This window comes from Erythrolamprus reginae, chromosome 3 (genome assembly GCF_031021105.1).
Source record: "Erythrolamprus reginae isolate rEryReg1 chromosome 3, rEryReg1.hap1, whole genome shotgun sequence".
Taxonomy (NCBI): Eukaryota; Metazoa; Chordata; class Lepidosauria; order Squamata; family Dipsadidae; genus Erythrolamprus; species Erythrolamprus reginae.
Genome location: NC_091952.1, coordinates 200,860,896 through 200,882,489, shown reverse-complemented (window position 1 = coordinate 200,882,489; position 21,594 = coordinate 200,860,896). Strand labels below are relative to the sequence as shown.

Genomic DNA, 21,594 nt, shown 5'->3' with positions numbered 1-21,594 from the left:
GGCTGACTGAGTTGCTATGCCTATTCATTGGTTGACCTTGTTACCAATGGCTCTCCCAGACATGAATATCTTAATAGAATGTTTGAGGAAAGAAAGACTGAACCATTCAGGAATGACAGCATGGGAAGCATTCCATGGAAAACAGATGGGTTCCTTGACTGTGAAAGGACTAGGAAAGACTACCAAATAATGACTTTCCAGTAAAATAGTGTCTTTATTTCCATGGCATTTTTCTTTGTGGAATGGGGAAGCAGAGATTTATACTGGATATAAAGCAAAAAAGTAAAAATAAAAATAAATCCATGCCACAAAAGCTATCATGGTGAAATATTGTATGGTTAAACCAAAATTCAATTCTTCATCAAATTAGATGCAAATTAAAAGTTGTCCTGATCTATATGAGGACTTCCAAGGTAGTCATTTAAGAGCTTCACAGTTAATAGGTATTCTGTAGTGGACATTTTCAAACCTTAAATTTATTTATTTTATTTATTGGACTTTTATGCTGACCCTCTCCGAGGACTCAGGGTGGCTTACAACATATAATAAAACAATGTATAATATTTTAGATCTTGTTAATTAAATATAAAATCTAAAAAACCCAAGCCATAAAAAACAGTAATTCCCATTCAATCAACTTTCTCTCAACACATTCATCGGCCAGGGGGCAGGAATCTCAGAGGCCCAAACTTGGCAGCACAAATGAGTCTTAAGACTCTTGCGGAAGGCAAGGAGGATGGGGACAGTACAAATCTCCAGGGGGAATTGATTCCAGTGGGCCATGGCCCCCACAGAGAAGGCTCTTCCCCTAGGACCCTCCAAACGACATTGTCTAGTTGATGGGACCTAGAGAAGGCCAACTCTGTGGGACCTGACTGGTCGGATTTGTTCGGCAGAAGGTGGTCCAGTAGGTAATCTGACCCAATGCCATGTAGGGCTTTACAGGTCATAACCAACACTTTGAATTGCGTCCGGAAAATTGCATCTGGAAATGTATTCCTGCCATTCATTCAGGAAGTCACAAAATACTACTGTATTTTTATTTATTTTATAATTTTGAGAACTAAGGGTTCGAACATAATATAACCAATGATAGTGTTTTAAAACATTTAAAATATAATATTAAAGTAATTCTATACCTATGTTTAATTATTGTGCTAATAACTTGAATAGACAGAATATTCAGAAAGGCAGAATTTTATTCTTTCCCCGTGGTTGAGAAAAATGTCACCGAGAAAGGTGCAGTGGGATTGTGATCACTTTTCCTGAGCAAGTACCATAACCTGAATCAACATCCATTTTGTCTGGAAATATTTAATTTTTTGAAAAGCTCATATACATTTTTAATGTAACCAAATATAGTTGAAATAATATAAAAAAACCTCTTAAGTGAAAATAAGACAACATTTTACCTTTTTAAAGAGTTAATTTTATATTATATATATTAAAGGTTTTAAAACACTATCATTAGTTTATAAAACAAATATGAAAATTATAAAATATTGACTCTTTAGGTTTTAAGCCACATCTACCCCTTGCCTCTAAGACAAAAATAATTTGAAGCACTTCAGAGGATATCTGTTGAAAGTTATATTGAAAATGTAGAGGAAATTTGATTCTACAATCAATTATAACAGCTGTTATGGTCATGAACCTTTGATTGATATCTACAGTATCTGGACTGTTAAGAAGGTTCTAACTTCTAAAAAAAAGCCAAGGCTTTTATTAATCCCACCTTACCAAAACCAAAGTTGCAAACTATTCACATTTTAAAACAAGGATCTATTTTCTTAAGCGATGCCACAAGAAAAAGCAGAGGAAGTGGCTATTCTGCTCCCATACATAATGCATTTTGAAGCAAAAATACTCTCAGGGATGTAATTTTTGCAAATAGATGCTCTGATGAGATGAAATGGCCTTTTGATTAATTATTAAAATTTGGGCCATTTGTTTTTCTGGCTAAGTGCTCATCAGCTCATTGTAAGACTTTAAAAATAAGAGTATCTTTCAAGGAAGTGCATCAGAAACATCACAATTACATAAAAGTAATTAATTATAAATCCAATGCTCAGTGGTTCCATTCCTGGCAGTGCTATCATTGCTGGCATCATGATATGTAGAATCTTGATGTTTAAAAACAAGAAAAGTTTTTGAACAAATATTGCAATGAAGATTTTACTGTAAATTCATAATTATCAGTTCCATTTTAGTCATACACAGTTAAATGAAAACTATGAACATTAAATTAAAAAATAAAATTAAACACTAAATGTTAATTAAGGTTCACTGAAAGTCAAGGCATCAACTACTTATAGATTGTCATTGCTCATAAACATTCAATAGATGGTATATAGAAAGAGAGTTCTGCTATATAAGTACTTGAAGCAATAATGACAGGACTAAACAGAGATCTCTATCATTGTAAGGAATCATATTTCAAACAACTGGAGACAAAGGAAGGTGCTGATATTTAATCTTTCTTAAAGATTATGTTTCCAAACTTTCTCAATTTTTGGCTTCACCATCACTGTTGCATTCAAAAGCAAGGCAAATATAGGATTATGCTACTTTAAAGGTATCGAAAAATGAAGTAGGGATTTAATAGGATCTATCCGGTAATATAGAAAACCAAAAATTGGACTCAATGAGGTGCTTTAATGTGGAAGCAAATAAAAAAGATATGAGACAGTCTGAACTTGGCAGAAGAATAGGAAAAATGGTGAGGAGTCAGTTTTAAAAAGGAACATAATCCTTGGAGATCGTGTCTTTTTGCTTTACACCTAAGCTAGGATCATAAACTGATGCTAAGACAGGAGGAAAAACAATTTGGCATCAAAAGTTCAGAACAAAACCCAAAACGTGATGTAATATTGTGATACATTTAGGATGAAGTAGAACAAGGTTATTGATAGACTGATTTACTGGAATGAAAAGAAATTTCTAGGAGGTTCTTGAGTATTTCATAATTTGATTCACTCCTGCGCAGGATATGAAAGATGAATAAATGTTGGTATTCCAAACATAATAAGTCACGATGATTGTTCAGATGATACTCTGACTTCTAATTGAAGGAAAGTAGGTTGCATGGCTGATGCATTTTTATAGCAATCCTGTGGAATAACCAGTTCACATGGATTACCTAGCAAAGTGAAAACTTTGCAATCCAGCAAACATTTGCCTGTATTGAGAATTCCCTGACCACAATTTCCTATATTCTAAGAAATGGTGGGGAAAAATAATAATAATGAGATTGATACCTCTGCACTCCTTTGGGAATTATTATTATTTTTAATATCCAAGCTTTCATTTCTGCTGCTTTTTCAACTTTCGGTCAAGGTAACAGGTTAATAATGCCCACAGGAAAATATAGGGGACCACAAAACATGAGTTAGTGTAACAGAGCTCCACTGTTTATTCTGAAAATTTGTTTATATTAAAGAAACAAAACTATATATATAGGCTAAAGGAAGCATTAAGTTCCTCCCATATTTGGGTATGCCAGGATAATTCGACAGAAAAATCATATAACACTTGCTTCACACAAAGCTGAGGGGATGAGATCCTGTGGCCTAGAGAGGTTAATTCTCTGCCAAGCCTGCAAGTTCAAATCCCAGTGAGGGTATGGCTAGCTGATGAGAGGAAATGACTTCAAAATAGATCTGTACTAGATCTATACTCAAAGTAGATCTATACTCCCTTCATTTTCAATTCAGCAAAAATATGCTACATGCATACACACACACATTTATTATTATTATTATTATTATTATTATTATTATTATTATTATTATTATTATTATTAATTAATTAGGTTTATATGCTGCCCCTCTCCGAAGACTTGGGGCAGCTTACAACATATAAAAAGACAGTATATATCTAGATATAGTTAATTTGAATTAAAAGTTACATTTTTAAAAGTTACATTTAAAAAACTAGAAAAAACCCCCTATTGAAATACACACATATCCATTCATACAAACTTGTTATGTCAGGCTTCTAGTTAATAGCCCCCAGTGAGAGAGGAATGCAAAGTCAAACACACATACGGCCAAAAGAAATAAAAGTAATTTATCTGAAACAGTGTTAAAAGCACACACGTTTAAGCAGAGTCAAATTTCTCTCACCTAGATTATAGTCCTGGAACAAAAGAGAACAAATTAAGGCAGCTGTGATTCCTCACAACTCCCCCTTCTTTGAGTCCACAAGAGTTAACTGTGAATTGTCCAAAGAGTCAACAGAAAATCTGGAATAGTCCAAACCTTGGCAATGAACCTTCTCCAAACGAATAAACGCCCACATGCGCACTTCTCAACGTCCGTAATTTATCATCAACCCCATTAACCTAATTGCCTTAGCAGCAGGTGTTCTCCCTTATCTCTGATGATACCTGCGCAGTTGGTTCCTTCTAGCCATGAGCCTGTGCATTCAGGTATCTATCCACCGATCCTCCTCCGAGTCTGATGACTCACTAATATGGTCATTAACTAATGGGCTAGCTGCACCCATCTCACCATCTGATTCTGCTTCCCCACTGTCTGACCTTGACAATGAATCTTCACTATCAGAAGCTGCTGGCAATACAGCGTTCCCTCGCTTTTCACGGGGGATGTGTTCCGAGACCGCCTGCGAAAGTCGAATTTCTGCGAAGTAGAGATGCGGAAGTAAATACACTATTTTTGGCTATGAACAGTATCACAAACCTTCCCTTAACACTTTAAACCCCTAAATTGCAATTTTCCATTCCCTTAGCAACCATTTAGATTATTACTCACCATGTTTATTTATTAAAGTTTATTAAAAAAATATTTATTAAAAGCAGACAAAAGTTTGGTGATGACATATGATGTCATTGGGTGGGAAAAACCGTGGTATAGGGAAAAAAACCGTGAAGTTTTTTTTAATTAATATTTTCAAAAAACCGTGGAATAGACTTTTCACGAAGTTCGAACCCGCGAAAATCGAGGGAACACTGTAATACAGGGTCTCTGTGACCCTGAGGATTCCCCTAAACCAGAGGTCCCCAACCTTTTTTGCACCAGGGACCGGCTTTAAGCTAGACCAGTTTTCCATGGCCCGGTGGGGGGGGGAGCTAGCTGTCAGCGGCGCCGTAAAAGGGGCGATCAAGAGAGGAATGGGTGAATGAATGGACGGAGGGTGGGAAGGAAGGAAGGAAAGAGGGAAGGGACAGGAACAGAAGAAGGGTGCAAAGGAAGCAAGGAAAGGTGTGAAAGGGGAGAGTAAGAGAGGAAGGAGTGAAAGAAGGGAATGAGGGAGGAAAGAAGGGAGGAAGGAAAAGGAAAGCAAGAAATGGAGGGAGGAAAGGAAGGAAGGAAAGAAAGAAAGAAGGGGGGAAGGGACAGGAACAGAGGAAGGAAGCAAGGAAACTTATGAAAGGGGAGAGTAAGGGAAGAAGGTAGGAAGGAGAAAGAAAAGAAGAAATAGAGGAAGGGAAGGTAAAAGAGAGAAAGAAAAAGAGCAAGAAAGAAAGCAAGAAAGAGAAAGAAAGAAAGAAAGAAAGGCAACTTCAAAGAAAGGCTCACTGAGCATCTCTCACTCTCTCTCTCTTTCTATCCCTCTTTCTTTCTTTCTCTTCCTTTCTCTCTCTCCTCTTCCTTTATCTCCTCTCTCTCTCCCTCTCTCTTTCTCTCCCCCCTCTCTCCCCTTTCCCTCTCTCTTTCTCTCTCTCCCTCTCTTGCTATCTCTCCCCCCTTTCCCTCTCTATTTCTCTCTCTCCCTCTCTTGCTATCTCTCCCCCCTCTCCCTCTCTCTTTCTCCCTCTCCCTCTCTTTCTCTCTCTCTCCCCCTCTTTCTCTCTCTTCTTCTCACTTTCTCTCTCGTTTTCTTTCTGTCTCTTTTGCTTTCTCTCTCTCTCACTCTTTCTTGTTTTCTTTCTCACGCTCTTTCTCTCTCTTGTTCTCTCTCTTGCTATCTCTTTCTTCCCCCCTTTCTCTCACTCTCTCTTTCTCACTTTCTCTCTATCTTGCTGTCTGTTGCTATCACTCACTCTCGTTCTCCGTTCTTCTCAGCGGTGACGCGCGCACGCCCTGCCCGCCTCACCTTTGCGAGAGCACTTTCGCCCCGGGCTCTCAGCAAGGGGGTTTGCAGGAGAGGTGGGGCCGGCGAAGGTGATATTCAATGTCGGGGGCGCACAGGCGGTTGCACGCGCTCCCTATCTCCCTGCTAGCCCACTCGGAATATTCAAAATAAGAAAAGCCTTCGCCGGCAAAGGTTTTTCTTATTTTGAATACTCCGAGTGGGCTAGCAGGGAGATAGGGAGCGCGTGCAACCGCCCGTGCGCCCCCGACATTGAAGACCTCCACTGAGAAAAGCCTTTGCCGGCATTTCCTCTCGGCGTCAAGGAGGCGCAGCGGCGGGCGGAGAGAGGGAAGGGGGGGGCAGCGGCGTCCCTCCTGGCCTTGGCGGGCCGCCCGACCCTCCCCACCTCCTGCAAACGCGGCGGGCGGCGGGAAGAGAGCGAGGAGCCGGTTCCGGCGGGCGCGGGGCTTGGCTGGCTGGCGGGGGGAGCGCCGCTGGTGGTGCGGAAAGGCCGAGGGGCCCCTGGCGCCGCGGACCGGCTGAAAACCCCCAACGGCCCGGTGCCGGTCCGCGGACCGGCGGTTGGGGACCTCTGCCCTAAACCAACGTCCAAATTCCCTGTTGCAGGAGCTGGCCCAGAGCCAACCACAACACGGACTCATTATACATTCATTGGCCACGGGGTAATGGTAATTATGCAGCCCACATATATTTCTAATAGTTGGCTTGTAGCAGGATTTCTCGAGAAAAATGACCAGTAAATTAGTGAGCAAAATGAGATGAGAATGAAAATCTTTGATAGGACAACATTTAAGGAAAAGGATTTGAAAGTACTGTGACGTGTGTGTGTGTGTGTGTGTGTGTGTGTGAGAGAGAGAGATAAACAGAGGCAGATATTGAGATATATCTAGAGCAGGGGTGTCAAACCAACAGGTCAGATGTGTCATGCGCAGTCCATGCCCATCCCAACTCTGTGAAGGGAAAAACATCACAATATGTCATGTAACGGCAATGTGATGTGGCGAGTACGGCACTTGTGATCTAGATCAGTGGTCCCCAACGTTTTTTCCACCAGGGACCAGTTTCAGCAAGACAATTTTTCTATGGCCCGGTGGGGGCGGAAAGGGGTGTGGTTGGGGGCGGGCTTAAGCATGGGGGTGCTCGTCCTCCCTGCCCCTCTTTCCCACCATCGCCCTGTTGCCGGCAGAACCTGCCTCCCAAGCCCTCTTGCCCAGCGGGAGCTAAGCGCTGGAGAGAGGGGGTCAGGCTGGCCCTCCTGCCTCCCCCCAGCCAAAAACGCAAAAGCGCCCCGCCGCAGAAGCCAAAAGAGGCTTGAGCCTCTCGGTCCTTCCCGCCTCTCTGTCCCGTCCATCGTCCTGTGGCCGGCAGAACCTGCCTCCCGAGGCCTCTTGCCCGGCGGGAGGCGAAGCGCTGGAGGGAGGGGGGTGGCGGGATGAGGGCCGGTAGCTGCTGACTCCACGGACCGGTGCAACATGCCCTGCGGCCCGGTACTGGTCCGCGGCCCGGTGGTTGGGGACCCCTGATCTAGATGATTCTGCATTGCTTTTCTGTGTCTTTAACATGTCACATTTCATTTCATGATTTGTCTTATTAAAGGGAAGCTCATGGAATCTGTTTGAGGGACCGGGTTTACTACGTTTACTATGAATACTGCAGTACAAATATCACAAAAGGTTCTACTTCATACTTTCCCTTTTTGTTTTCAGTTTTCTAAAAAGGCCGGTTGACAAATGAAATGAAGTGGATGAAACCAAGTAAAAGGAAGCACTGAAGAGATATCGCTTCAATTGACAGTTTGTAATAAGAAAGAAATGGAAGAGAATTTTCACTGTGATTTCAAACTGCATCTTCATTCAAATTTCTGAACAACTGCGAATGTCTAATGACACCACATGTGTGCCTAATTAAACATATGATTATGAGTGATTATGTGTACCTAGCAATTATGTCTTTCTAATGAAATATAAATTTGTGCTTTCTTAGGAGCAATCCTTATTCTGCTTTGACTTTTTTCTTCCAGATTTATAATCTTTTTCTGTGCACATGAAAGAAAGCTTATTTTAATTATAATTTGAATATCAATAGCTTTATGCTTGTTTGCTAAACAGGAGCTCCTACTGTATTCGGTGAGACATGCTTGTAAATAAGCACATTTAGGACTGCAATCTTTTTTTTAATCATTGTTATTTTTGATTGTATTGTTTTATGTAAGAGACTGATCTTGATTTTACACATGTCTTTTTATAATAAGTATTTGTGAATATTTTATGTGATTGATTTTATTAGACATTTTCACTTTTCATAAATCATACTCACAAATAATAAGACATAGACCCGAGAAAATCAGCTTTTCAAGTTGAAGGTGGAAAAAAAATTATTTGTGGTGAAAATGTGATAAGCAATCATAAAAATATAAACAATATAAATGAAGATACTTAGGAACAATGCAATAATTGTATAGTCCAAATATTTATCCAAACAGGAAAGTTTATTGGTGTAATCTCAGGGGGAAAAAAATCTCTGTTTTTGATTTTTGAACTTCTGATTTATCCCACAGTTTTATTACAGATATCTGGTACAAGAGTATTATATGAGTGATGAAATTACTTATTGTGAACAATATTGGTAGAAAACATGAACAGAACTGACATGGGCATCTTCAAGACCTTGATGGTGGTGGAGATAACAGATTTTGAAGCACAATATTCAACATGCAGATTTTAAATTACCCACAAGGTGGCAGAGGCAGCTAACAAGAGCTTTTTTGGTGGTGAAATATTCCATGAAGGATTCCATAATTCTTAAAATCGATAGAAATCTTTGAAAAGAAAGCTAGGGTGATGGCACAAGAATTCCACCAATTATTATCAGAAAACTTCAGATTTGCAAAAACCTCCCAGTACACCCTTAGGAAAAAAGTTTATAATCTTTTGAAACACAAAAATGTCAAACACAAATTAGAGGTTTTTTTTTGCTGTTATTACTATTATTATTTTACTACTACAGTATTGCTACACTATTATATTTCTTTCACTGCTGGAAAACAGAAAATTGTGTTTTAAGCTCCAAGAGACTCCTATTTGCCCATATAAACTGAATAACTGAATCAGAAAGTAAAAACCTGATGGCTAATTTCATTCTTAGTGTTCATCATCTTTTCTCACTTTTGAAAGGGAAGCAAATGAACAACAGGACATTATTTGAAATTCATATTTAAAAGAATGTTTGCTCATAGTTGGTGTTGAGGGATGGTGACCACGAAATAGATCGTGAAGTCTTGAAGGATTTCCTGAAGAATTTTCCTGGATTTGACAATTTAAGAAAAATCTGTGTGCTGATTTGAAAAGTCTTCAAACTGCCAAACTGCTTTCGTGTAGAAAATAGTATAATTTTTTAAAAGCAGCATTATATCATTCTAATAATTTGCTTCTTGTTTATGTTTTCATATTGTTGACATTATGATTTCAAACATAGAAACAATTACTTGTTAAAAGTATTGCATTATATGTTGTGATGGAATCTTTTTAAAAAAGCATAAAATCTGGTGCAATTTTCCTCACATCTAAAAGGAAGAAACCTATTTTGAGTCTGGAGTGCCACGTGGAATATATTTAAAACATTTTTTTTCCAAGACACTTTGAGGAATTTGAAATAAATTTAATTTCAAAAAGCCAGACTAGGTTTATGGACTTTACAGACTAGGTGATGAATGTCTAACATTGCTTTGCCTGCCAATATTGGAGCTCGGAATGGCATTCTTTCCCCGAGGTACTTGTTTGCCAAGACCAGTTCAGCACCACTGTGCTTGGACAGTTCCACCAGGGAAGAAATTGTTCTCCTACCCAACGTATTAATAAATGCACCCTCTGGCTAGAAACTGTCCATTGCCATTCCTAATTAAAAATATCTTAAGAATCTGAAGCCTCAGTTTTATGCAAACTAATAATATTGATTATAGTAAGAACAAGAGCAACAATCCTCTTTATAGCATTGAACTGAACCAGCAAACGGTTTCTAAGATGTTTTTATTCTGTAATCAAGAATACAGTATTTAGGAATTGTGTGGCAGACCTTCAGTTTAAAAGAGGGAGGGAGACACTGTTGGGAAGATATGATTTATTTGAGTTTTATTTGAAATTAATTTCTACTAAATTCTATCCTCTCCACCCACTCTGCTTTCAATAAGGAGTTTGGGAGCAAGATAATTTCTTTAAAAAATATTTATTTTATTTAGAAAATGTATATGGCCACCCTCTCGCTCTCAGCTACCCTAGGCGGCTTACCAGAAGTAAAAGAACAGTCTAAAAATAAATAAATAAAATAAATAAATATATCATTCAATGGAATGAAATCCGAGAACAAAAGTGAAATTTGAGAAAGGCGTTTCACTGAAACTTTAGTTTGAAAAGGCTACGGAAGGGGTTGCGGAGGGGGGGGGGGAAGAGAAGGAGGAAGTGCAACTTAGAACAAGTGCTTATGAGAAGCTTATGACTCCTGTTCGCATCATCCTGGACATAGAGTCGTTATGTCCCCTGAGGAATTGGACTGGTGACGTCTTTTCTGATACTGATTATTACGTGACTGCAACAACAAAAATGAAAAGTCATCGGCAGATAAAAATCCGAATGCCACATCAACAGCGAAGGAAAATAAGCTAGACCCTCAGCAAGACAACAAGAGAGAGAGAGAGAAAGAGAGAGAGGGAGAAAGAGAGAGAGAGAGAGGTTCCTGTGTGCAACCGAGAGCTGTCGATCAGAAAGCCAAGTGTGCAAAAGATCTGACAGCTGAGAAGGCGGGTGGATGTCAGCGGCAAACAGCGGAAGGCTCCTCAACCTTGGAAGACACAGAAAAGAAGAGCGGTGAAAATTTCTCAAGGAACGTCAGAAGCAGCTCGGGGGAAGATCCAAGCTCGGCAACCTCGGAAGAACCCAGCTAGCTCTCACCTGCTGCTGCTCTGGTCGCCTGGGGCTCTTCTTCCCCCACAACGAGCCCGCTCTTCTACTGCTGCTTCTATTTCCCTGCTCTCTGTCTCTCTCTACACTCCCTGGCAGGCTCCACTTTCTGCAAACTTTTGTTTTTCTTTTGGTAATTTGAGCGGATTCCCCCCCCCCTTTAAGTTAGCCAGACAACCAGTCGCTCTGCTGTCTATCCCACACGCCCCCTCCCTTTCTGCGGTTTCCCTTTGCCCATCAGAGGACGGAAGGCAAGAGAAGGAGAGAGAGAGAGAGAGAGAGAGAGAGAGAGAGAGAGAGAGAGAGAGGCAGCGATGCTCCAAGACCAAGAGGATTGAGTCTAGCCGCTGAAACTTCGGAAGAAAGCCCTTTGGGATCCCAGACTCAGTCTCGTTCTCACTCTCTCCAATTGAATGGTAAGTCCCAGTATGGTCGGGTTGCTCTGGGCTAAAATGTGCATCCTGCCAGCCGAAAGTGTAAATGGAGTTGTAGCGCGAGAGCTTTGGAGGGCGCCAGGTTGGGGACAGCTAAGCGGGATGAATGGCTCGTAAATCAGGAAGGGAGGGGAAGGGATGGAGGAGGGGAAAGGGGGAGGGGGAAAGGCGCCATCCCAAAGGCGGCTGTCTCTGCGCCTGGTGGGCCAAGCTTAGGGAGCCTCTTTCTTAGCGGGGACCAGAGCCCCTAGAAGAGCCCAACTGTAACAGTCGCTCTCTTTCCTTCCTTCCTTCCTTCCTTCCTTCCTTCCTTCCTTCCTTCCTTCCTTCCTTCCTTCCTTCCTTTTTTCCTTCCTTCCTTCCTTCCTTCCTTCCTTCTTTCCTTCCTTCCTCCTTTCCTTCCTTCCTTCTGCCTTTCCTTTCCTTCCGTCTTTCCTTTCCCTTTCTTCCTTTTCTTCTTTCCTTCCACCTTTCCTTTCCCTTTTTTCCTTTCCTTTCCTTTACCTTCTTTTCTCTTCCTTCCTCCTTTCCTTTTCCTTCCTTCCTTCCTTCCTTCCTTCCTTCTGCCTTTCCTTTCCTTCTATCTTTCCTTTCCTTCCTTTCCTTTACCTTCCTTCCTTCTTTCCTTCCCAGAGTGGCGATGTGCAGCAAAGCGTTTCTCGCCCTGCTGCTTTATGGGCTGATTATGCACTGCAGCGTCTACTGCTCACCTGCCGCCGCCGCCGCCGCTGGACTTCAGTACCCCACGCTGAGGTAAGTGCCCTACTCTGTCTTCCCCGCCCCTTAGCCAGAGTCCAGCATTGGCTCCATTCGCCCGCCCGGCGCTCCCGGCTCGCCTGCTCCTTTGCGATGCGACCCTCTCGCTCGGAGCTGTCCCGGGTTAAGGCTCGCGGACTTAATCCCAGGTCCAAGGCGACTTCGACACGTTTGGCAAAGGGGGGAGGGCAACTTCTCCTAAAGACAGGCTGGTCCTTGCCCGGTCCTTCCACTTGCACCTCCTGCCTGGGGGCCGAAGTCCACTGGGACTCTTAAGATTCCAAGAAGGGCCGCCCGGGATTCTTTAGGAGCCTGTGAAAACGGAACATCCGGGAAAACGTGCGAAGTTCAAGTATTTGGACCGGGGTGTGTGTACATATGCGTGTTTGAGAGGGAAGAAGAAGGAGAAAACGCGCGTGCGCGCTTGAGTGCATATGTGTGTGTGTGCGCGCGCGCACGCGTTTTGCTTAATTAATTGCTCGGTGGAAACTTCCATCTCTTCCATCTTCCCCTCCCCAAATTGGCAAGATTTATTCTTCCTCTGGTCTTTCCACCAGAGCAGCAATAATTTTAATTTGGAGAAGGGATGGTGGTGGGGGAGTTCCTTCTGGCTAGGTTTTCCCCTCACAGTCTCTTGGGAATCCCTGATTGAAAGTCAGTGGTTTCCCCTTTTCAGGTTAGAATCCCAAATAATCCTAGAATAGTACTCTCGAGGTGTTTGTTTAGGAGAAAAAGCCTTTGTAAGTGTTATCTGAGTATCTTGGAGCTTATCTCCAACATGAAGGGGGGAAATATAGACATCATTAGGCTAGGCATTAATGTCCGCCATGCTTGCTCAGAAGTAAGTGACAGTTATACCAATGGAATTTATTTCTAAATATTTATTTCTAAATATTATTTCTAAATACTTCTAAATAATGTACATAATTTTCCAGAAGTTAGCCTAAAACGTTTAATAAATATTACTCTTAGATCAGTGTGTGTTAATTAGCAGCCTTACAATGAAACTATGTAAATATCTATGTAGATTCCAGGATATAATTGTACGTGTATACACTAGACCTCTTATTTATTTCTGATCTGAAATTTGGTTGCCTGGAGTCATATCTCGTCTGGAAGGCATTAAAGAAGTTACTGGAGGAAGGTATTTGGCGGCAGTTAAAACACTGCACCTTGCTGGTAGTATGAATCAAAGTTTAAAATCATATCTAATATGTACAATGAAATGATTCCTTTTCTACACGGTAGTTCTTCAGAGAATTGGCATATCATCTAACTTACCTGATTTTCAAGGCTTGTTTATTTCAGTAGATGCCTGTAAATTGGCTAATTTGAAAGAGGTTTGATTCCGGTCATCCCAGGGATGTAGGTTAGCATGGGAAGCTGGAAACCTATCTTGGAAGAAAGCAGTGGCAAAAACATTTCTGTCACTAAAAATAAAACCGCAGAAACTGAGATAGGTTCATTGGTGTCTTAATTTTGTAGCGGCCAATAATTTTAATTCTATGAAATTTAAATGAACTGAAGTGTAGTCCAGAGATGGAAGTCAAGCAGTACATGGTATAGGGCCAAAACGTCAGCATTGGTTGGCTAATGATTTCTGTCTGCTGACTTTCTTGTAAGATTTGAACGATTGGCTAACACAGGTTCTCACAGTGGAGTTATCTGATCCCCAATGATTTTCTGTTCAGTTCAGTTGGTTTCTTATCTCATTTCCTGTCATTGTAAGGAAATGTTAGACTCCTCCTCCCCTCCAGGCATGTCAGTTATTTCCCCCCTATGTAATTTGTTTCTGGAATTCTTAGGGGGGGGGGGAACCCCCAAAACGTTTAGTACACCAACATGCCTTAGAAGGGCGTGATTCTCCTACTGGGATGGTTGTTTCACTACCGCCTTGAAGTCACTTTCTTCCCACAATTTCTTCCCCAAATTTAAATGTATTGCATTAAAAAAAATCGATCGATTCCTTAAAATAAATTTACAACAGTCTATTGAATAAGAAAACCCACATTACTTGGAAGATTTAGTGCTATTAATTTCAAACAGTGGCTAGTTTGCCAGACTGGTCCCAAAGCAGCGAAGAAGGATTTAGTGTGGGAATCTAGTTAATGTTATGTGCCATACGATTTATTTCACAATCCACAGTGGGGGATCAATAAAGGATAGCTGTTGTGGTATCCCGCTTGCACTTTTTAATATTCCAAAAAAAAAAAAAAGGTAACTTCCAGGGATAGGAGAGAAACCAAGGTAGTACATGACTGAAAAAAACAAAGCAGAGACCAGAGGACAGCTAATAAGATTTATACAGATTTGTTTATACAAATCCACAGTAACATGCCTGGGATAAACATATATCCATCCTAAGATAAAATGCCGGAAATAGTATAAGGGCAGATTAGATGGGCCATGAGGTCTTTTTCTGCCGTCAATCGCTGGCTGGGGAATTCTGGGAGTTGAAGTCCTAATATCTTCAAGTTGCCAAGGTTGGGAAACACTGTTTTATGTTTCTATGCTGCAAACATAAAAATAAAAGAGAATTCGCTTTTGGCTATTTCAGTGGCAGTCTACATTAATTGCCAGCTAAATCCCAAACGAATCAAATGAAGGCTTGGCAAGGAATAGAAGGTGGACCTAGTTGGAACCTTTGGGAAAATCTCCCAAAGCTACTTAAGGGGGGAAAAACCTCCAGCTTTGGTCGAGGAAAGATTTGCTTCTGGAGACGAAAAAGGCTGCGAAGTCCTTCAGGGAAGCTTGGAAAGAAGTTCAAGGCGTTGCTGGTTTCTAATCCAGACGAATCGGGAGGCGCCTCTGGCGCCGGGAGATGAGGGAGGGGGAAAGGTTGGGGGTTTCCTCCCCCCCTCCACCAATCCTGGGGATAAAAGCAGGCTTTCCCCTCCCACGGGAAAGAGGGGGACTGCGGCGCGCTCTGGGCCAGAGCAGAAAAGAGCGGCCCGGGAGCGCAAATTGCGCAGACTCCGAGCTTGTCCTGAAACGAACCGGCTCGGTCCACACCCACCCGTTTCTCGGGACGGCGATCCCCGCTCGTCCTTTTTCTCCCCCTGTATGAGACGGAGTGGGAGGGGGAGGGGGGGAAACGGGCATTGGCAACCGGCGGAGGGACCTCCCATCCCTCCTGGGCTCCGAGGGCGCTGGCGAGCCTTGCAAGAGACGCCCGAATTAGCAGCCGCCGAGAAACACTTGAGGAGCATCTATTATTGATCGCTCCTGCCAGCGGAAACTACCGCCCGAGATGCACAATGACCTAAAAGCAGGGAAAGGGCGGAGGGAACGGGAGACGTGTGGTGTGTCTGTTTTTGTATGTGTAGGGGGAGGAAAGGAAGGCTGCAAGGGGGCGAAGTGGGCCGGTAGCAAAGGGTCCTCTATATATGGGGGAGTTTTGTGTGTGTGTATTTGTTTGTGTGTAAAAGGAAGGCTGCGCGGAGGCGAAGTGGGCAGGAAGGAAAGGGTCCTTTGTATGTAGGAGAGTTGTTTGTGTGTTTCTCTCTCTCTGTGTGTGGTTGTGTGTGTAGGGGGATGAAAGGAAGGCGTAGTAGGCAGGAAGGAAAGGGTCCTCTGTATGTGGGAGAGTTGTGTGTGTTTGTGTGTGCCCCGTCCCCCCCCCCCCTCCCCCGACAACGATTTTCAGTGTTGGGCTCCTGCACCTTGTCAACTCCGCCTCGCCAAGAAACGCGCAGAGGCGCCCCGAGAGACTTTCCTCGCCATTAGGAGGCTGGTGGGCGGAAGGGAAAAACCCGGTTTCCCAGAAAGTGCAAGTCCGCCGGGGGCGGCCCCGCGGTCTGCGTTGCTCTTTGTTCCCGGGGCAAGCTTTGGGGTTCCGGAGGCCAACCCGATAGAGCCCCTGTCTCCGTTGCCCTTCCAGTGCCAGCGTTGGTGCCCAAGACCCCGTTTCTTCCTTTTTTGGAGGGATTTCCTGGGAAAGTGTGGGGGTGTGTGTAGAAATCCCCCCCCCAAGGTTAAGTGAAAGCTGACTGAACGCCATTGGACTTGAGAAAGACAAAATAATAATTTAATTTATTTGGCTTATTTAAAAAAAACAAGAACGCTGTCCCTATCCCCCAAAGTGTGCCGGTCTCTCAGATCCGCCTTTGTCCATTTGCAAAAGAAGGGGGTCTTTTGGCAGACTGAAAAGGGGAAGGCCGATTACAAGGTGTCTAGCCTAGGGAGAGCAAACCTCTTGCTCAGAGGTGGAAGGCTGGTGTTTTTTTGCCCAGTCTTTCTACTCCCGCCTTTCCCCCAAAAGGTAGGTGGTCGTCTCGAAGTTAGCTGGAGAGAGGCTTCCAAAATCCCCACCTTGCACAGGGAAACCGCCGTTTCCCTCATTTGGAGGTTGTCGGGAAGGGCAGCGGGTTTATTTATTTACTAAGTCTGCACTACTATTTACTAGGTCTGCACTACTCTTACTGCTAGTTTTTTTCATCATTCCTACCACCCATCTTCCCCCACTTATGACTGTAACTTGTTGCTTGTATCCTTAAGGTTTTTATTAATATTGTTTCCTCATTGCTTATTTGACCCCTATGACAATTATTAGGTGTTGTACCTCATGATGCTTGACAAATGTACCTTTTCTTTTACGTACACTGAGAGAATGTGCACTAATGACAAATTTCTTGTGTGTCCAATCACACTTGGCCAATAAAGAATTCTGTTCTGTTCAGTTCCATTCCATTCTACCCTACCTACCCTACCCTACCCTACCCTGTTCTATTCTATTCTATTCCACCCTACCCTATTCTATTACTGTATACTCTATCCTTTTCTATTCTATTCAGCCCTATCCTACCCTATTCTATTCTACCCTACCATATTCTACTCCACTCTACCATATTCTACTCTACTCTACTCTACTCTACCCTACTATATTCTATTCAGCCCTATCCTACTCTACCCTATTCTATTCTATTCTACCCTACCGTATTCTATTCTACTCTACCCTATTATTTACTTTGATTTGTATGCCGCCTAACTCCTTAGGGACTCTGCTGGCTTCTTGCAGCAGCCGGCAGAAGTGTGTAAAACAGGGCTGGTGCTGCCCTTCCCTCATCTATCTCTTTCCCAAATCGCCCGTCTGCTGCATCCTCCTCTAAAAAAATTAAGGCGGCGCTTGCGCCTCTCTTCTCTTTCAGTAGGCTGGAAGACGAAATGTACGACGAAGAGGGCAACGTTCTTTCGGACTACGCCTTCGACAGCGAACCCCTCGGCATCGCCGACCCTTCCTCCATGCTGGACGACGTGTACACTTTGTACTACCCGCCGGAGAAAAGGTGATCGCAGGCGGCCTGGATTGCAGAGCTGGGCTGCTAAGGTGGGAGGGTGAGGTGTGTGCTCACCCCCGTGGCTCTGAGGGCTAGCGGAGTCCAGCGCAATTCTGCTACTGCACCTAGGCAGGTAGCGAAATCGCGCGCGGACACGCAGGTGCGCCCAGGGCGCCCCTGCGTCTCCCGCGCGCGATTTCACTACCTGCCCAGGTGCAGTAGCAGAATTGCTCTGGACTCCGCTAGCCCTCTGGACCATGGGGGTGAGCACACGTTCCACCTTAGCAGCCCACCTCCGCCTTGATGTACTCTGCTCAAAAAAATAAATAAATAAAGGGAACACTTCAACAACCCCATTTGACTCCAAGTAAACCAAACTTCTGTGAAATCAAACTGTCCACTTAGAAAACAACACTGATTGACAATCAATTTCACATGCTGTTGTGCACATTCAACTTTGTACAGAACAAAGTATTCAATGAGAATATTTCATTCATTCGGATCTAGGATGTGTTCTTTGAGTGTTCCCTTCATTTTTTTGAGCAGTGTATTTGGAAGCTTCCAGGGCTGGTGGCGGGGGCGGCGCTCCCATCCATCTCAGCCCACGTCTGTAGTGGGTGTGGCGGGGCGGGTTTCCCAGGCGCTTCCGAGCTTTGTCTTGAAGGAGGTGGGTGGGGTGGGGGAGAGAGCGAGGATCAAAACTGGCGTCCCTCTGGAAGAATCCAGCAAAAGGGGCAGCCTGGGCGAGCAAGCAAAGGGAGGGGGTCGGTACAAAGCAAGGCAGGCGAAAGGAGGGAGGAAGGAAGGGAGGGAGGGTGGAAGGAAGGAAGGAAGGAAGGAAGGAAGGAAGGGAAAGGAAAGAGAGAGGGAGGAGGGAAGCAGGAAGGAAGGGAAGGAGGGAAGGGGGAAGGAAGGAAGGGAAAGGAAAGAGGAAGGAAGGAAGGATGTAAGGGAGGGAGGGAGGGGGAAGGAAGGAAGGGCAAGGAAAGAGGGAGGAAGGGAGGGTGGAAGGAAGGGAGGGAGGGAAAGAGGAGGGAGGAAGGAATGAAGGAAGGAAGGGGAAGGAAAGAGGGCGGGAGAGACGGCGGGAGGGAGGGTGGGAGGGAGGAATGAAGGGGAAGGAGGGAGGGAGGATCAACTGGCGTCCCTCTGGAATCCAGCAAAAGGGGCAGCCTGGGCGAGTAAGCAAAGGGAAGGGGACGTCAGTACAAAGCAAGGCGGCCGAAATCAGACTTCACCGCCCTGGGGGGAAAAAGCGAGAATCTGGAGTTTGGCAGCCATCGCGGCTTATTTTGTCTAGCCGAACCGAAGGGAAGAGGAGGAGGGTGGGGAAGTTGCAGCTGGTCTGGACAGCCAGACGCTCCTGCCAAGGATAGGCGCGGCCCCGGTCTCCTTGGGGAATAAGCGACGAGTAGTAGGGGCCAGACTGATGCCGGCGCCCTCCCAGGGGGCTGTTTCCCTGCTCTTCGGTGATTTATGGGCTGGGGCGTGTGTGTGTGTGTGTTTGGAGGGATGTCTATGGTGTCTATGGGAATTGGGAAATCAGCATCCCTCGTTGCTTATCGATCTGCGCTCTTTCCACTTCTCCCTTTTAGGAACGCAGATGGGATTCTTAACAAAGCCTACAGGAAAGTGCTGGGCCAGTTATCTGCAAGGAAGTATCTGCGGTCTCTGGTGGCCAAGCGGGTGGGGTAAGATGCTGTCTCTTCTCTGCGGGTTCTTGTTTGTTTGTGCTTGTGTTAAGAGGGGAGAAAACAATCCGAAACAAGGCTTAATGGCGACCCCACCCTCAGGACTGCTAAATGTGTGAAACACCGTGAATATATTATCATTATTATCAGCGGTGTATCTCTCCCTCTCCTTTTTCTTAAGATGTGTGCAGACTTTCTTTCCATGTGCTTGAATCTCTTGCAGTCTTGATGGGAGAAATTTTGCATTAGAGTCCTTCATCTATGCACTACACACATTTCTTTCATTCATGCAAATGAATGTTTGATTCGAGTTGCCAGCCTTCTGCGGTCCAATAGCTTGATTCATCCTGGATGCTATTGTGCAATGTGCAAGGCTTGGGCTGTAAGGTTGTAATTCAAAATGCATTTTTATGGAAATAAATTTCTCTCATTTGGTCTCAGTGGAATTTCTGTCTGGACAAACTTGACAGGAGTATTGATTTGAATGCAAAAGTCAGGTCCTTTGTATAATATTGCTTCCTTGGCCAATAATCTCCTTGCTCTCTTTCTCCTCCTCAAAGTCTGGATGTCAAATTCAGAACAACATTTAACAAGATGCCACAATCTTTTACTGTTACACTTGACTTGGGATACCAATCTGAATATTATTAGTATGCAATCTATTGTTGGTGTATTCTGGAGGGGTCATTCAAAATCAGTTGGACAAAGTTATCTGATTTGGAACTCTGAATTATGAAACTATTATTCCTAAATGATGTTTAATATGATATCATTGGCATCACCTCACCAGATGCAGGAAAAGCTCAAGTGATTAAAAAAACACAGCCTCTTCCTGTACACTTCAGTCCTTTATGGATGCTGCCCCAACCAGCTCTTTGATGAATCAATGCTAAAGATCTCTGGCTCATAGGAAGAAAAGATCACATTCCCAGTTATGGAGTTATTTAGAATTTTGTGGCATAAAAATGAAATAAATAGGACAAGAGAAGGACTTGGGAATAGAACCTCCAATCTTAGTGGCTTGAAATCAAATCTCCCAGGCCGATAGGAGCCCAGCATGCACATGTGTCACTGTACCTATCATCAAAAGACAACATTTTAATGAAGGGGAAAAATGGATTACACAATTTATTCATGAATAATGCAGAACTTGATGAGCTGGTCTCCTGACTCCCCGGCTTGCATTGTGATCAGTCCTCAACTTCCGCAGAAGGTTTAGAGAAATCCTTTGTCTCCTCCTCAAGGAAGAGCCTACCACTGATTCCTTTTGCTTCTACCCCACGGTCTACGTGTTGCTTTAGCTGTTCACCAACCACCTACGTAAAGAAGAACAAAAACAACACTCCAATTCCCACCCAGCCCAAATTCTCTGGGATATGTTTGAATTCGGACAAATTATGATTGGAAAAAAAAATCCTTAAGAAATTTTTAAAAAGGGAACGGGAGCAGGCAAAGCTTCTGGGAGGAGGTTTGGACATTTGGCCTGGAAGAAAAAGAGGGAATGCTGACTCTCAGCAATTGCAACCTAAAATGCAAAGGGAGCAGGTTATCTAATGTTGAAAGGATCTTGTTAATAAAAGAAACAATAGTTCAAGAAACTGCTCACAGAATCCACCCAGGTGTGAAAAATGCCTCTCCAGAACCCAGTTATTGGGATCTTAGTCTGCCATTTTCACCGACTGATGTTAGATGGTCCCATTCTCTACATTGTTGTTCTTTTTCCTTGCCCTCCCTAGAGATTCTGCTTCTACTGGTGCTGTGTTGATCCCAATGTTGCACCAACCATGGATTGCTTTTCTTTCTTTGCCTTGCAGTGGGACCAGCAGCCTGGAGGACGACTCAGAACCCCTTTCTAAAAGGCACTCGGATGGCATATTCACAGACAGTTACAGTCGCTACCGAAAACAAATGGCTGTCAAGAAATACTTGGCAGCAGTCCTGGGTAAAAGGTATAAACAAAGAGTTAAAAACAAAGGACGGCGAGTAGCTTATTTGTAGCGATGAGCTCCCAACCACTCCTGTGTACACAAGAGTCCCCCACCCCAGGGGAAAAAAAATCTGAGAGAGGACCACCCCACCCCCAAAGTCATTTCCAAACTGACTGATCAATCACCACTCTCCTATGTTATCTAAACATGTATTTATGTATGAAGTAAAGCCATTAAATGACTATTTTGATAATAATATTGTTTTTCTTTTGTACAAAAAAATTAAATTAAGAATAAGCACTAGAGAAACGCACAGATCTACTTTGTGGACCAACCCTTTAAATAAATAGATATAAAATAATAAATATCGGATAAGAACACATTAGTGATAGAGCTTTCCCCAACCAAATTCCCTTCAAATGTCCTTAATTACAACTCCTATCATCCCCAGTCAGCTACCTTACTCTTTGAAAGGTAGTGATTTGGGTAAAACTTTGGAG

General features: G+C 43.5%; 1 protein-coding gene across 1 annotated transcript; it reads left to right on the top strand.

Annotated features, from left to right (window-relative positions):
• The first annotated feature begins 12,083 nt into the window (after positions 1-12,083).
• On the top strand, positions 12,084-21,287 carry ADCYAP1 (adenylate cyclase activating polypeptide 1). Its single transcript, XM_070749145.1, has 4 exons — positions 12,084-12,196; positions 17,350-17,484; positions 19,071-19,166; positions 20,981-21,287. Exons 1-4 carry the CDS (start codon positions 12,084-12,086, stop codon positions 21,162-21,164), a joined length of 528 nt encoding a protein of 175 aa, XP_070605246.1. The 3' UTR covers positions 21,165-21,287.
• Positions 21,288-21,594: the final 307 nt, after the last annotated feature.